The sequence below is a fragment of the Scatophagus argus genome, chromosome 3 (genome assembly GCF_020382885.2).
Source record: "Scatophagus argus isolate fScaArg1 chromosome 3, fScaArg1.pri, whole genome shotgun sequence".
Classification (NCBI taxonomy): Eukaryota; Metazoa; Chordata; class Actinopteri; family Scatophagidae; genus Scatophagus; species Scatophagus argus.
Window position 1 is genome coordinate 25,779,280 of NC_058495.1, and position 16,805 is coordinate 25,796,084.

The following is a 16,805-nucleotide window of genomic DNA, read 5'->3' on the forward strand; positions in this document are numbered from 1 at the left end:
CTAGACATAATGTAGAGTACTTAAAATAAAGAATGATGTACGTCGGTGAGGTGGTTGATCCGGACGGACCACAGAACCAAAGCTGAAGGTGGAGGGAGAGCAGCGAGTCAGCTGTTATCAGGTCCTCCCAATTTAAATGGTCCTTATTTCATTTCGCTGTCTGCCACACCAACAGTTACACACTTAGAGAAAGAGGAAAGAGAAATGAAGGGATGAGTGAGGGTTTAGAAGTAATGGCTGTGTTGGTAATATTAGTTTTTATCACTTCTTCTGTGCAGGAAGTTTATAACCTGCATCATAGTGTGGGTGTGTTTATGAGTGTGTGTTTCTGATCATGTGCGTTTGTGGCAAATCCCAAAGTGCCATCAAATCTTTCCGCTGTGTGTTCTCAGAGAGAGAAAGATGTGTCTTTGTGTGTGTGTGTGTGTGTGTGTGTGTGTGAGTGTGTGTGAGAGAGAGATGAAGAGACAGATAGAGGACTCAGACCATCAGACAGGAGAGAAAAGATATCACCCAGGTGGCGGAAAAGATGGAAAAATCAGTTGCACCGGAAATGACAATCACTACACCAAAATCTGTTTTTCTCCCGATTGAACAGTGGGCAGAGAGAGGAATGACAGGCAGGATGATGAGAGAATTTTTCTTTTCACTGTGGGCTTTTCATTACATTTTTTTATGAGTTGAATGGAAATACGATTCAGGAATTTTCTAGTTCGAAAAGCAGCTTGAGCCAGAAGACAAATGGATAGTGTATTCTGTTTTACTCTGTCTCTAAGTGAAATATACAATATTGTTTTTCACAATTTTGGTCTTACCTTTGCAAAGTATTGGCCACTGGGTTGTGATACAGGAAGCAGCAGAGCAGCTGGCAGCTGGCAGCTGCTGCTAACTTCTGTCTGATGTACTCCTCTTTGGCTGTAGCTATAGCGACCGTTAGCTCAGCACCAGAGGTCTTTTAGCTGACACGGTCCTGCCTGGACTACAACCACCTACAACCAGGATGGTTTTGGTGAGTTTTATTTCATTTCTGTTCACGTTTGAAGGAAGTGTGTTTTACGATGAGTTAACATGCACGTCTTGGTTTGGTAAAAGTGAGAAACTTGAATTCAGATGGTGTACGGTTGTATTCTTCGGTTTAGTAAGAAAAATAGGTGTGAGAATATCTTCTTTCTTGGCTTTTTGTGAGTTTGTTTTGTTTGCTTATTAGACTAATTGCTAAGAAAGGTTGTTTCGCTTGTATATATCTCATCCCAGCTGAAACTATGGGGACCTCTTGAGGTACAAAGTGGTATTACAGACAGAACAGGGCCAAGGCTAGCTGGTTAGCATGCTAGCTTCAGTACATATCTGACCTGACTGCTTTCTCTTCACATTCTGTTGATGATAGTTAATTCTCTGATTGTTTTAAACTAAAATTCTTTCAAGAGCTTATAAATTGCAGCTTTATAATGTGTGTGATTCTTGAAAGGAGTTTATCAAGTTCCCAGGACTCATTTCTGATAAACAGAAAGTAGTGTTTGTTTCTGTTCACTGGGAGGCAAATTTGTTCTAATTTTATGTCATCTGGACAAAATGAAATTAATTAGCATGTTGTTGTTTGAAACAGCCTCAGCTGTTTTCTCTTTTTCTCTCTCTTTGCTCAGTTGTTCATTCTTCTTATTTTCTTAATCCTTCAATATGTTGCTGTCTTATCAGTCACACATTCCAGGTCTATTTCACAGCTCCTCGAGCTTAGGAGTTCATCTCGCAAGGAACAGATAAGCACACACACACACACACACTCACACACACACACACACAGGAATAAGTCCAGCTCATCACGTGTTAATGATAACCACCATATGATGTGTGTTTGACTGGAACAAATTCATATTGGATCGCTTGTATTGAAAATCGCTGTACATCTGTTTCTCAGTAATGAAAATAAAATACAAAACATGTTGTGAGAGTCGGGGTCACTTAAAACTCCTAACTTTAGTGGAAAACCATGCAGAGAAACCAAATCATTTCGGTTAATCACTGTAAACCGTATCTGGTAAAAACAGGCAGGAAACCCTTCCTCAAAGCTGTCGGACTGCAGAGCTGAAATATCCAGACTGTGTTCATGGCTCTGGTCTGCACAAACTTCAACCTCACAAATCTGAGTGAGGAGATCCTACAAGCTCGACTGTGGTTTTTAGAATTTGATCCTGGTCAAAATAATAATAATAATAATAATAATAATAAGAAGAAGAAGAAGAAGAAGAAGAAGAAGAATCTGAAAACATCAGGATTCTCAGAATAATGCATTTTTACACACGTGGCCTTGGCATCATCACCATCATCATCATCATCATCATCATCATCATCATCCACATCTCCTGACATCGTTAAAAGGAAAACAGTAAGAGGTGGAAAACTTCCAGCATTTCACAAAACATTTAACCCTTTCAGGCTTGTTTTGGTGTGCTGCTCTCTCAGGTTTTCCCTCTGAGCAGATGTGTCACATCAGCAGCCAACAGTGGGAACGTGATTCTTCGCTGAATGGTCACAAAGAATACCTTCATCAAAAGATTCACAGCCTCAGTCCATCACGGAGGATAGACAGAAAGAAAGAAAGAAAAGTGTATTCTACACTTTCTAAGGGAAAGCCAAGAATCATGGGAAATCTAATTCAATCCAATTCCCCACTCCTGACAGCACACTCACTGTGGCAGAAGCACACACACACAAACATACAAAATGGAGGCGAAAACATCTTTGACCCCGACACTCCAAGCCATGTGAGTCCACATCCAAACAGAGAAACGTCTGCACTCCCATGAGCCTTTGCTTCCACAGACAGAAGCAGGCGACGCGTCACTGAAGCTGTGCAGGTTTGACTTGACAAAATGTGTCACAGCTCACAGTCACTGTTGTTAAACTAAACTCTTAGGCCGGCGGACACCAACACACCCTGCATGGTGTCATACAGAACAGCATAGACACTCATACAAAAATAAAGGCTCTCAGTGATCACCTAGGATCCACTAGAAGTGTGTGGCAGAGACCCTGCTGACTGTGTTTTCTTAGTCTCTCAAAATAAGAAGGAAAACAGTGAAATGACGAGTCTCATTCCCGTTTCGTCACATACTGACTCCACGGGTCTGTGGCGATTTGACCAGCTGGCAGTGAGACTCCGAACAGCTTAATGATGTGTTTAGGAGCAGCAACCGATATCATGCCTTTAACTTTGCCGCAGTCTTTTTACCGCCTTGTTGTTCATGTTCAGGTCCTTTTAAACGTAAAATACCAAGCTGTCCTCAAACTACAGCCAAGGTGGCAAAGCAGCTTATATGGAAACTTTTTTTATTTATTAAAACTGTCAACAAGGATAACATTAAGGAGATGAGGGTTATAAAGCCGCGGTGTCTTATCTTTATCTTTTGTCCATAACCAAAACTTTGAGTGCAAACGCAGCCTTTGATTCTAAGCTTCTTTCCACCAAACTTTTGAGATTGTGTCACAAAACCACATCAGCTGCGTGAAAGTGTCCACAAACATGACAGCAGTCTTCTACCTGCTCGCTTTCTGCTGGCTCCTGAGGATCAAAGTCCAAGCTCAACATAAACACAGACTCAGAAGGTGGGAGACGCTGAGGGAAATGGAGGAAGGACGAGCAGCCTGAAACAGACTCTGATCTTCTTAATGTCAGAGAAATATGCTGCAACAGATTCCCAAGGCTCGAGAATTAGTCTCAAATCTGTCTGCGAAGCAGCGGGACGCTCGTGGTGGACCCTCCGTACACCACACATGATTTTGTGGTGTTGAGCTGCTCTTGAACGTACCGTGAGACAGTTCGACGAGGCGGTGGTCCGGTGACGGGAGCAGCTGATGGGATTGAACCTGTCAGCTTTGGTTTCTCTTCTTCTCTGGCTCTAGATGGTTCTGCATCACTAACCTAATCATCTCTGAGTTTTCACTTCTCATTTCCCTAACTCTCCTTCCTCCCACGTTCTGGCTCGCTTCTCCTGCTGTCCAAATTTAGTTCACGACTCTTCATCTTGTGCTCTCCAGTGTTTGGTTTCAACTTTTCACCTCCTCACCGTCCTCTGCTCTCTGCTCTCTCACTGCTCGCTCTCCCTCTCCCTGCTTCTCCTCTGCGTTTTCTTTTCCTGTTCTCACCTCCAGTCCTCCACCTCCACTCACCTACCTGTTCATGCATTACTTATGTTTCTCTTCAGAAATTCTGTGTGAAGTGTCCACTTTCTCTGGCACACACACACACAGACCCAGGGCTGTACATGCGCACAAGGGGCTGCACATGAAGGAGCGTATGGACATGGAATACCAACGACGTGACAAACCACCCAATGTACACAACACAAAACACACACGTACACACACGCAGTCATCCCCTAAGGCAAGCCCTGAGGAGCTGGTTAAAGAAGCAGGTGGAGTGTACACTATGGGTGTGTAACCGCACCACCACCACACACAGACACACACACACACACACTTGGACACACACACACTCGGACACACACACACTCGGACACACACACACACTCGGACACACACACACACTCCCTACGTAGGCGAGTGCTGGTTGGTTCTCTTGAGTTTTCTTTCTCCTCGGGGAGCAGATCTTCTCCTTGTCTCATCTTGTCTTATGTTTTCATCATTCTGTGTCGTGCTTGTTTTCTTCCTTGCTGTATGTGTGGCGCAGTGCGTCTCACCAAATCACCTTCACTTCAGTCCACCTGCGTCTAAACAACATGTGATTTCTTCCATCCAGTCACGATGGTTCTGATCCAGAAGCATCACGCACATCACTTCCATCACTGCCTAAGAGTTAGTATTCCCAGAAGGAGCACAGAGGGAGCCAGGTTACACTAAAGGCAGGGCTTCCAAGTCTTCTCCTGTTTTCTAAGTATATTTTATCATATTTCAGTTTTTAAAAAGCCCTCCTGTTTTCTTTTCATTTTGTCACTTGCGGTTATCTCAACACTTCCTCCATGTTTTCCTCTTTTCTGGACAGTAATAGTGTACATTTCCTCACCACTGACACGTTTTCTGTCAGCTTCCTGCATATCACAACACCTCCTGGGGACATTTCACATTAAAAGCCTCGCCAAAGGCAAAAGTCAAATGACTCTGCTGTTATTTGAGTACCGGCTTTTGTTGGAGGATTCTCTGTACTTTAAGATAACTTGAGCTGTGAAGAAGTTTACATAATTTATTTAAATATTACGCTACAGCTGCAGCAAACTGCTTGGTGAAAGGGACTTCTCTCTGCGTGTGAGACACCCCTTCATGTATGCTTTTCTTCGATGTTTGACATCTCATTTTGGAAGTCAAACACACGTTTCAGGCAGTTATTTTCATAAACTGGAGCTTGTGTTTGTGTTCAAATCCAGTGGGAATTCAGAGCACCAGTGGACCTCCACACACACAGCTGAGCTGTCCACTCTCCTATTGATTTCCTTATCAGGGACGAGACACATAGAAGAGGCTGAGAATGAGTTTTGGGCAGAAAGAGCTCTATGGAGACGTGCACACACACACACACACACACACACACACACACACACTCGCACTCACAGACCCTTACGCACCGCGGTGGCTCTGTTGGGTCTAATGCTTGGACTACAATCAGCTTTATGACCACCCAGAGAGACTTAGAAAGATGTAGCAGCATTCCTGGACACACACACACACACACACACACACACACACACAGACTCTGCATGGTGTCCACAGGGCACTGACTGACAGTGGCTCTCCTGAATCTCTGCTACGCCCCACTGAGTCTTATCTCTGACAGACAGAATACACACACTGCCCAAATGTCCATACACAACACAACACAATACAACACACACCCACACATGAATGCAGATACACAGCCCAAATACAGCCTTCATTTATCCCCATCGTGCAACACAGACACGTCAGCATGCAATCTTACACACACACACACACACACACACACACAGTTGAAGGGTATGGTTGAGACCTTGTTGCCACTGGGGCTTTGACTGCATCTGTTCGACAAGAGCCATACAAATGAGAAACGCAAAGGAGCAGAGAAAAACATCTGTGTGTGTGCGTGTGAGCGCGTGTGTGTCTATGTGTGTGTGTGTGAGCTCAGCATCAGCACACTCATTTTCCCTGACATGTTCTTGAAGGACATCCTTTATTGTCTGAACAAGCCGGACACCAAGTGTGCGTTTATGTGTGTGTACAAACATGCATGTGTGTGAGTGTGTGTGTGTGTGTGTGTCTTGTTCCTGAGGCGTCAAACGCCGTCCTTTTGGCACGTCCCTCTGCATCTTAAAGAGAGAGGCCAGGCTTTGAAGTATCTCCAGTGCAAACGCATCTGAGTCAGTATCAAAGATCAGAGCACAGCGTAGTTTACCACACGAGACGTGTGAGCGGTGGGTGACACACACACACACGTGACCCCCAGAGCTCATGTCATGTGAAAGCAGTCTTTGCATGTTGGCCACACACACACACACACACACACACACACACAGGTGTTGGTATGTGACAAGCTGGGAGGTGAGTTGAGTTGAGAAAAAAAGTTGTGAAACTTTTTTTAAAAAGTAACTTTGGCACTTTTCCTTTTCCTGTGTGCTTTTTCAGACTTTTCCTCTTATCACCATTTACACTTGCAAATATTTCATTGCCTCCTATTTATTCCAGTCAAAGAGATGTCTTTCTCATGACAGGTAGAATATATGTTGGTGCCATTAATGCAAAGATATAAAAGCGAGGGAGGGAGTGAGGGAGGCAGGAGGTGCTCGCAAGAAAAAGCTGTCGCTGTGTGTTTTACTTAACATATACAGAATTAACTCTAAGGAAGGTGTGAAGTGAAGCTGAGGTGTGAATACGGGGAGGAGATGAGACGGACGGGATGCTGAATGATGGAAAGATGAGAGTGGAGGTGTGAATCCTAGCATTGTGTTTACCTTCTGCTTTTTTTACTTCTTGGGCTTTCAGACGAAGGCGTCAGCCTGAGTGAAGATGAAAACTGTTTTGGCTTTGTGCCATACACAAAGAAATAATTAAGAACCACACAGATAACTCAGGGTATCTATTCAGTGTGGTATTTTGGGTAATCTTTCAATTTTCATTACAGCATTGTGTGCTAATATATTCACTTTTATTTAAGTTATTCTTTCCAGCTCTTCAAGGCTTACCATAATGGAATAAGTAATCTAAAAAGTATTGTTCTATAAAAATGTTCTGTTAGTCCTTCAAAGTTATGCTATGATTCAATTTATAGACAAAAATATGGGGACAGACCTCTTTATTATTGCATTCAGGTGTGGTACGGAGCTGTTTCTCAGGGTTTGTTCTTGGCCCCTGACTTCCAGTGAAGGGAAATCTTAATGCTTCAGCATACCAAGACATTTTGGACAATGCTATGTTTGTGAGTTTGGTGTGGAAGAACTTGACTGGCCCACACAGAGCCCTGACCTCAACCCCATCCAACACCTTTGGGATGAACTGGAACGGAGATTGTGAGCCAGGCCTTTTGGTCCAACATCAGTGTGTGACCTCACAAATGCTCTACTGCATGAATGGGCACAAATCCCCACAGAAACACTCCAACATGTTGTGGAAAGCCTTCACAGAAAAGTGGAAGCTGTTAGAGCTGCAAAGCTGTCTGTGTGTTTACAATGAGACGTCATTAAAGTCCCTGTTGGTGTGATGGTCAGGTGTCCCAATACGTTTGTCCATACGATGTGGTTTTAATTTGCTGTGTTATTTTGTCACACTGTCAATCAGATTTCCCCATATTGTGCCCATTAACATTACTTAAATATGACATTGTGTGTGGCTGTTATTCTTTTGCAGTAACGATTTCAAAAGTACAAATCTGCCCTCAAATAAAATTTAATTTCAGCTGTGTGCAGCTCATCAGCGAGGAAGACATCATCTGTTTGGCCAGCCAGCAGCATCGTGTCACACATTAACATGCGTGCATGAATGCGTAGGACACACACGCGCACACACACACACACACACACACACACACACAAAGTGTTCAGAGAGGGCACTGTAACATGAGAAGTGTCTCTCTCCAGATTCCCCTAGTCACACCTGGCTGAACAACAAACTAATTAACCCTGATTTCACTTAGCAGCTCAGGAGCACACACACACACACACACACACACACACAAGCACAAATTAATTTGGACACACAACAACTCCGTTTCCTCAAATGAAAAGGCACACACACACCGAGAGACGAATTAGACTGCATGCAGATGATCCCACCACACATGAATGAACTGGATAAAAAAAACCCTCATAGATACACAAATGTACAAATCAAGGACAATAGCACATACACACAAATGTGGCAACACACACATGCACACACAAAGGGCGCTCATGGATGTGTGTGTGTGTGTAATATTGCATATCTCTCTTGTTCAGTGTGCTGGCATGGGCTGTTCCTCTGGCACAATGCGTGTCTGGCAGCACCTGAGGTTCACACACACACACGCACACACACGCAGGATGAACACGAGTCGGCAGGGTAAGCAACACACACACATTTGGACGTCAAGAGTACAGTCTGTGAGTTCTGCTAACAGATGGTAATGACAGTTTCAGTCCCAGGACGATCATCTAATCAAAACAGCACACACACACACACACACACACACACACACACACACACACACTCCAGCCTCCCTCCAGATTAAACATCCTTCACACCAAATAAGGTTAACAGCATAATTCATACTAAATATGTATTGAGAACATAATTTAGGCCAACGCGTCTCTGTATTTGAATGTAATTTAAATTTCATTAAAAAACAAACAGTTCAATCCCCCTTGCACCACATGGAGATATTCCAATAAAAATAAACAAAATGCCCATCTTAACGTAGAGATGTATTTGTTCAAATGCAGCCACAGAAATGCATTTTAAACATCACTGAATGAATGGACTCTAATTCCAGCCAATGATGAGAAAAGGTTTTAACCACGTGGGCGGGCACGTACGCAAAATATTCCTCCATGTTTCTGCCTCGAGGTATAAATGTGGGTCGAGCCAAATGACAAAAGATGTCTGTAGCTGTGGTCAGCTGCTGTGCCTACATGAACGGACACGTCGCTAACACACAACGCTAACTCTTTAGCACAGAAAGTAAAACAGCGTCTAAGCTAACAGTTTAGCTATAACAACATGTTAAGCGATAGCAGGTCAGTGCTAAAGCTTTAGCTTACATTGTTTTGAGGGACAGGAGATTCAGCGCTAACACAGTGCTAACACATCAGCTTAGGTGACTCAGTGATAAATTATAGCACAGACGGAAATATTGACTCATATTTAAGCACCGTTCAGCCACTTTATATTCAGTACAGTTTATGAAGTGATAGTAAATGCTAACACTTACAGACTGTAGGGCAAAAGCAGCTCACAGCTCATCTGCATATAAAAGCACATCAGTACCAGTTTCAGCACACGCTGCTTTGAGAGATAGCACGCTCATGCTAACTGCTTTACCAGCATGAGGTTGACCTGTCGAGGGCTCCTTGCACGTTACACATTTGCTGACAAATTAGCATTAATTTCAGAGACATTTAATGTTGGATCTCAAGCTTTTCCTTATCCTCACTACATAAGTTGGAGATGGATACACAAGTGTAATACATGAGTGCAAAAAGGAGACGGGTGGAGGTAAAGGAATGTAATTACGTCTGACAATAACAGATAGCTGCAATGCCATAATTCTATCAAAGGCCTTGCAACAGCATTATCCAACCTCCTCAGTACACCAAAATCCCCCTCAGAAGGGCAGTGCTGTATTTCCTGTTGCTCACATGAGCCATGGGACGGAGAGTGGGATGGTGAAATCACTGAGATTCCTTCATATTTTTGTCCTGTGCCGAGCGTGAGCGCTGAGCCGAGCAGATTGCATTAGAGGATTTGAATGTCTTCGACGAGGGGATTTGTTGAGCAGCACAGATAAATACAAGAGGGGCCGAGGAAACAAGAGGTGAGAAGAGGCGAAAGCAAAACACTGGAAAAAGGAAACGAAGACACAGGCAGGGAAGACAGAGGAGGAGTTACTTTTTAGGTTGCAGGTTCAAATTCCGTTCTGGGCTCTTCTGTGCGGAGTTTGCGTAGGTTTTCTCCAGGCACACTGTTTTGTCCCACAATCTCTAAGGTGTGTGTGTGTGTGTGTGTGTGTGTGTGTGTGTGTGTGTGTGTGTCTGTCTTTGTGTGTCAGCCCTGCGTTTGACTGGCGACCAGTCCAGGGTGAACCCCCGCCTCTTGCCGTAGTCAGCTGGGATAGGCTCCAGCTCCTCCGTGACCCTGACGGATAGGCGGGTATAGAAAATGGATGGATAGTGTTCGCCAACATCATGCAGATTCTAAGCTGCTTTTTTCATAGCTACCTGACGACATCAGATTGAAAAATCGATCACCTGTGTAACACGACACACACGAATCCTGAGTGGAATTTGAAACAAAACAGTCAGATCAAAAAGAGTTCATGGCACTGGATCAGCTGAAAAGACTCCATCATCTCAACTTCTCCTGCACTCATACTTTGTCCTCATCGAGGAGAACAGTTTGGAAAAGTTGGACACTTTTCCGACAAGACTGAGAAAAAAAAAAGAAAATAGATGACTGGGTAGAAACTGAAGCCTCTAAAAATATTCTGTTGTATTTTCAAAATTCAAAGAAACAAACAAAGTGTGGGGTATCAAACCTTGAGAGAAAGGGAGGGAAGGAACCGGAGCCGCAGGGAGACGGAAACGAACCCAAAGACTGACACAGACAGACAAAATGGAGTGAAAGAGAGCTCATTGTGAGTTCTAGTCACTGCTCTGAAGTCTGTTCAGTATTCCGTCCTCAGCATCCACACAGCAGCTAATGAGCAACAGCCACACACACACAACTGCACAACCACCGTCCAGGCTTGTTTCCCACGTTCACCACATTAAAGAAGTTGTCCCATTTTACAGCATCCACACTGATCAGGTTTGTCAAGTCCTGCTCAGTTTCGCCCATTTAAATTCATCACAACATACTCTGCTTTGGCAGCTTGCCTTTCACTTTTGGGCTGCTTCGTGTGAAACCAGATGAACAGCAGAATGTACCTTTAACGATGAGATCGGCATAGTTGGACACCCCGGACCCGCCGTCTGATCGGATGACGCAGCGGTAGCGGCTGGTGCTGCGCTGGGATGTGTCGCCAACGCTGACGGTGGCTGAAAAACGGCGGTGGTTCACCACCCTGGTCACCATCAGCGCCGTGTCCTTCCCGTTCCACTGCTGCACCACCGAGAAGAAAAATGAGAGCATGTTGGCAAAAGTCTTCCAGCATGTTCTGACTTGATGATCTCACTATAAAGAAGGCTGCTTTCTGCTCGCATCAAATTTCATTTCAACTTTTTTCTGACAGGACGATTTGGAGTGTGAAATGTTGTTTGCTGTTTGCTTGGCTCCAGAAAGCCTGTGCAGAGGGTCGTGTCTGGTATTAAATATGACAGGTCAGGCAACTGACCGGGCCTGACATTTCAGCCCCAACACTTGTAGAAATTTATTAGGAGGCTTCTCGAATCTCTTGTAGTAAAACTTTTATACTTGGTAATAAAGCCGTCTAATTTTAGTCTTCCATCCGGCTGAGGGACTCACACGAGACCGATTAAAGAGAAGAAGAATTAAAGGTGCAACACAGGAAGTCTTACTGATATCTGGGCAGAAAAGCGAGTTGAACTGAGCAGATTAGACGTTACAGTAAAAGGTGTTGCCACTTTCTGCTTTGCATGTGATCCCCACATCTGCAGATCCAATCTTCTTTTACTGTTGTAGCATTAACAGCCAATTTGGGGAAACATGCTTTGCCCAGCAGACCTCCAGTCAGGAGGGTCACTGCTCTCCATTGGAAATATGATTACTGCACACAGCGGCGTTCTCAGGCGTATACGCTCATGTGCAATGAAGACATGCATGTTTATGAATTTAAACTAGGCTGAGTGCACCAACGTGCACACACACACACACACACACACAGACACACACACAACTCGTGCAGAGATGGCGCCATCGGTGCGGAGCAGAACAAGGACTTTTAATCAGTGCTGAAATAGAGCAGGGAAGGCTGGGGATCACACACCACACTGGGCATTTTGATTTTCTTTTTTTTTTTTGGTATAAATCATTTATAATTGCATTTCCTACATTAGCTTCTGATAAAATTTATATTTTTTTATTCCAGAATATTGAGAAGAATATTGGATGAATCAATAGCTTTGATTTAGATTATTAATAACTAACTCAGAACGCTGCTTTGTCTCTGTCTAAGTCCAGAATATTTTCTTGTTAGCTGACCTGAACGAACAGCAGGTCAACCCACACATCGCTGCTACACAACAACTGGTTAATTGTGCTACAGTCAGACTTTAGCACAGGTTTTCTTTTTGCCGGTGGGGAGCCACACAGCACTCAGAGGGGTCCTGATACAGAAAGTCATGGCAGAATGTGCACAGCAGTTTTTCTTTTGGCCTCACGCCATCCTTTGGCATACTGGACACCTTGCAGTGTATTATCCCATGGAACACCTGCATTAACCTGCAGAAGAGCTACTGAGTAGACCAACACAGGGACAGTGCAGCATCGCATTCAACATTTATTTCACAAAACGGACTGAAACTCTGACAGTGAAACATCAGTTATCACATTTTCAGCATATCTGAACATCCTTCAGAACTTCCTTTATGCAAACTCTGCATGTACGCTTTTGATATCACTCATGCACACAGTTGCTGATGAGACGATACTAACCTGCAGCCAGAGTTTATCGTGCTGAGACCATTTTCCACCGGCCGTACACTGAAACGTCGCATTCTGGCCCACGTTCACCTCCACGTTCTGCAGACGCAGGAAGTGAGGCGCTTTACCTGCAACGTGCACAGCAAACAGACATTCAGGTCTGAACAGATGCAAAGTGTGTTTTCATGGCACAACGTGAATACATTTTGTGAATCATTTGACGTGATGATGTCCCAGACAAGGGACAGGACAGTTGGGTTTGTTGAGGGCCTTTTGTATGAAATGAAGGATCTGATTTTCCCTCATCATCCAGTGTTCCATAATTAGATATTAAAGAAGCTGTGGGCCACTGAAAGATGCCATCTTATTGTTAAAGACGTGGTAGATTCACAGTGGATTACAACAGCAGATGCCACTGGTAATGAGAAACAGCACTTGCAGGGAAACCCACAACAACAGTAATCCAGTACAAACAGGGCTTAACATTGTTGTTTGGAACAAGTGAAGCAGGCAGACAATGAGACTGGCTGCCAGACGCTGGGTGACTTTGGCTTGGCATTGAAGCCAGCCACCGACTGGTTAATTTCATTTTGACCGTCTGCAGGCAGAGATAAGTCCAACAGAGAAAGTAACAATCATTTTACAATGATAATTCACCCTGACTCTAATGGTCGGGTTGTTGCGAATGACAAGGACTTGGACAAAACCAGATTTTATTTCTTCCTCCTCCTCCCCCTCTTTACATCATCTCACATTTCTGTCTACTAGTTGACTTTCTGTCTTTCATTGTGAATACCTCTGCACTCTTCCTCCTGATTAGCGAGTGGCACAGCTGAGCCACGAGGTCTTCGCCAGCCATTCGGGGAGAAAAAGGCTGACTCGAAAACAGAGCCCTGACAGACCTACAAAGGTGACAAGGTCCCTCAGAAGACAACTTCGGTGGTTTTTAATAAGATAATGAAGCATTTTGAGATTAAACTACAATATGAACAACAGCTTGTTTTGATGAACAACTAAGTTTTAAAGCATTTCAGTTCTACTGATCACAAAGTCTTAACTAAATTAGAATGAAAATTTAATCTCATTATTATTACTATTATTATTGCACTTTATTAGATTATGCATTACTGTTTATTAGGCTATGTACTAATGGAAACTCCTCCCCTGCAGTTTATAAAATCCAATTATCCAAAAGCAACAACATCATGTTTTGTTGTTTTCAAGAATAACCTGCTCAAGTTGAGCTGAACACGAGAAGTTAGAAGCCAAAATATAAGGCCAAAAAAAAACATCAAGATCTGTTTCATCACCATCCTGATCCACAATCTAACTACCCTTTTTCTCTTTTTTAACTGATTGTTCACCAGCTCCATGAGGTCATCACTGATCGCTCTGTTGGTTTGACAGAAAATGTCACACTTCCTGTGGGTCACCTGTAAAGCAGGCTGCGGACGCCTTTGAGATCAATCGGGATCTAAAACCGTCAGATCGTCCACCTCTAATCAGGTGCAAAAACCCCCACACACAAGGCTAAAGTGAGGTGCGCAGGCCACAAGCAGTCCGGAGTTTTGTGAAGCAAAGTGTTTCTGTCAGATCTGAGTGATGAAGACCCTGAGTTTGGACCTTCTTCCAGGCTCTCTGCAATCTGTCTGCAAGCCTCCCAATCTGTCCTTTACTCAGCCTTCGTGTGGCTGTGTGTAAGCGTGAGATAGCTATAAAACAGATGATGCTCGGGGGGCTACAGTGAGCAGGGTCAACCATTAGGAAACACACACACACACACACACACACACTTACGGCAGGGGTGAGCCAGAACTCGTATGTCATCAATGGCGATGAAACCTGGGTGGCCTTGAACTGAAACTGCTTCAAATATTACCTGCAAGGGGAAAGAAAGAAAGAAAGAAAGAAAGACTCAGGTTCAGACTCAGCTTTCTCTCAGCACAGTCTAAAAATAAAGAAACTTTCTGTTTTCCACACAGTGCAACATCTTGAAGCCCCTGCGAAGTTCATATGGAAACCCCAGGCAAATTTTCCACCAGAAGTCAGCAACTCTTCCTCTCTTCATCCTTCTGTCTCCATCCTTATGCCAGCCACATATGCTGTTCCTCCTCCTGCTTCTCATCTTTCCTCTTCCATCCTCCTTCATCTTTTTTCTACCAGACCTCCTCCTCTCCTCTCCTCTCATTTCTGTCTTTTCTCTCTGTGTCTTTTTTTGGCCATCTCTCATTTTGCCCCTCTCCATCAGCACTGTTTACTCTCTACTTCTAATCTTTCTCATTCCTCACCACTATTTTATTTTTTCCTACTTTTTCTCTCCCACAGACGAGCTCACACTCTCAGAGTGACAGGCAGCCAGCAGGGCTGTCAAGGGGCCGCGCACTCCTGACCCACACATAAACGCTCGCGCGCACACACACACACACACACACACACACACACACACACACACACCTCTGTGTTGTACTTGTCAGGATCCTCCACAGTGTAAAGCTGGGACTTGGTCTGAATACTAAAGACGTCTGGGAAGACTTTACTGTCTTCCTTCTTTGGCACGCATGCCAAGTGAAAGGCATTGGTATACGCTGCTCTTGTTGTTGTTGCTGTTATTGACAGGCCTTTGAGTGCAAAAATTATTCAGATTTTTCACTCACACACATTCATTTGTGAAAGTGATCCAACAAAATTGTATAAACAGACCTCCACGCTAATTTGATTTGATCTTTCATATCTTTGCTTTAAATCTATTTATTTTGTTGAAAAATACAAATACAAATAGAAAAATACATCATGGTGGCTAAGAAGCCTACGATGCTATAGATTCTGTTCTGAAAACAGCAGACTGGGTATGAAAGGATCATCCTCAAAAGGCTCAGCCATTCACAAGCCAGGATAGCCGAGGTTCTGGTGATCATATAAAGGAAGCTACCTGACGGGCTCAGGGACACTTTGTATAAAGAGCAAAAGAGTGCGTCCTGCTTGTATTTACTCAGGGTCCCGACTTCTACCTGTGCACTGGCTGCTTTACTCTGTGTCCTCCATGTTTCTATCGTCAGGGGAGCACACAGTCTTGGCAGTCTCGGTTTGTCCAGTGAGTATGAAAATCCTCTTGCAGTCCATCAGACTGTGTTTACATGGCCACAGAGCAGAACTGTAGCATATTCAGAAAAACTAAAGCATGAAAAGTATCTGTGTCAGTGCAAAAAGTGCAGAAATGACTTTCTTCTTCCAATTAAAGTGCTATAACCCACTGCAACACATTTTATAGATGCTGCAAAAGTAGTCTGTTCAAAACAGAATGACGGGCGACCCTGCAGGCTTGTTCCCTGCCCTCGCCGTGGTCTGTACTTTAATATGACAGTGTTTTCGTCTCTTCTACGCGGGTGGTGACTCCACATTAGGGAGAGAAACGTTGTGATTGAGCTCCGGGTGTGCAACGCAGGGCTGGCTTGGTTTGCCGAACGTAGCTCAGTCATTAGGTAACACACACTTAGATTTTGTGCTGCCTCAATAAAACTTCACAGTGGGGTTATTCTCTGCACCTTAAACACACACACACACAAATAAATGGAGAGTCATAAAACAGTTTTTGTGACAATATTAAAGGAAAACAAAAGCGAGAAACGAAAGCTTGTGGTGATGAAACCCAACCAACAGCTCCATCGAGTGACCACAGGTTAGTTTAGGTTGACCTGAGTCATCAGCATTTCTTTGTCTGGAAGCTGCTACAGACTCAGACCTTCTCACTGAGGGTTACCTGATAGGAGTTGGGCCAGAACGTGGAAATGGCGAGCTCAGCCTTCACCCAGCCTTCGGTAACGGTGTTGGAGGCGTTCCACACCGGGTTACCCTGAGCGCCGCCATTCACCTGCACACACACACACACACGCAGTGAGAGGACAACAGCAAAAAGATGAAAACCAGGTGATGATTAAACAGACTAGCAGCTTCTGTCTGGTGCTGCTGTTTCTTAACATTTAGACCACATTTCTCCCTGAGAGAAAAACCCCTTTTTGATGAGCAGCAGGTCT

General features: G+C 44.1%; 1 protein-coding gene across 8 annotated transcripts in view; it reads right to left on the reverse strand.

Annotated features, from left to right (window-relative positions):
• Window positions 1-16,805, reverse strand: part of ptprt (protein tyrosine phosphatase receptor type T) — a 287,747-nt gene that overhangs the window by 179,659 nt on the left and 91,283 nt on the right. For all 8 annotated transcript variants that reach the window (XM_046385023.1, XM_046385025.1, XM_046385022.1 and 5 more), the window contains exons 4-7: window positions 16,532-16,642; window positions 14,572-14,653; window positions 12,787-12,902; window positions 11,100-11,274 (exon numbers count right to left, since the gene is read on the reverse strand). In XM_046385023.1, the coding sequence (XP_046240979.1) occupies window positions 11,100-11,274; window positions 12,787-12,902; window positions 14,572-14,653; window positions 16,532-16,642 (484 nt within the window). The remainder of the gene's footprint in view (window positions 1-11,099; window positions 11,275-12,786; window positions 12,903-14,571; window positions 14,654-16,531; window positions 16,643-16,805) is intronic.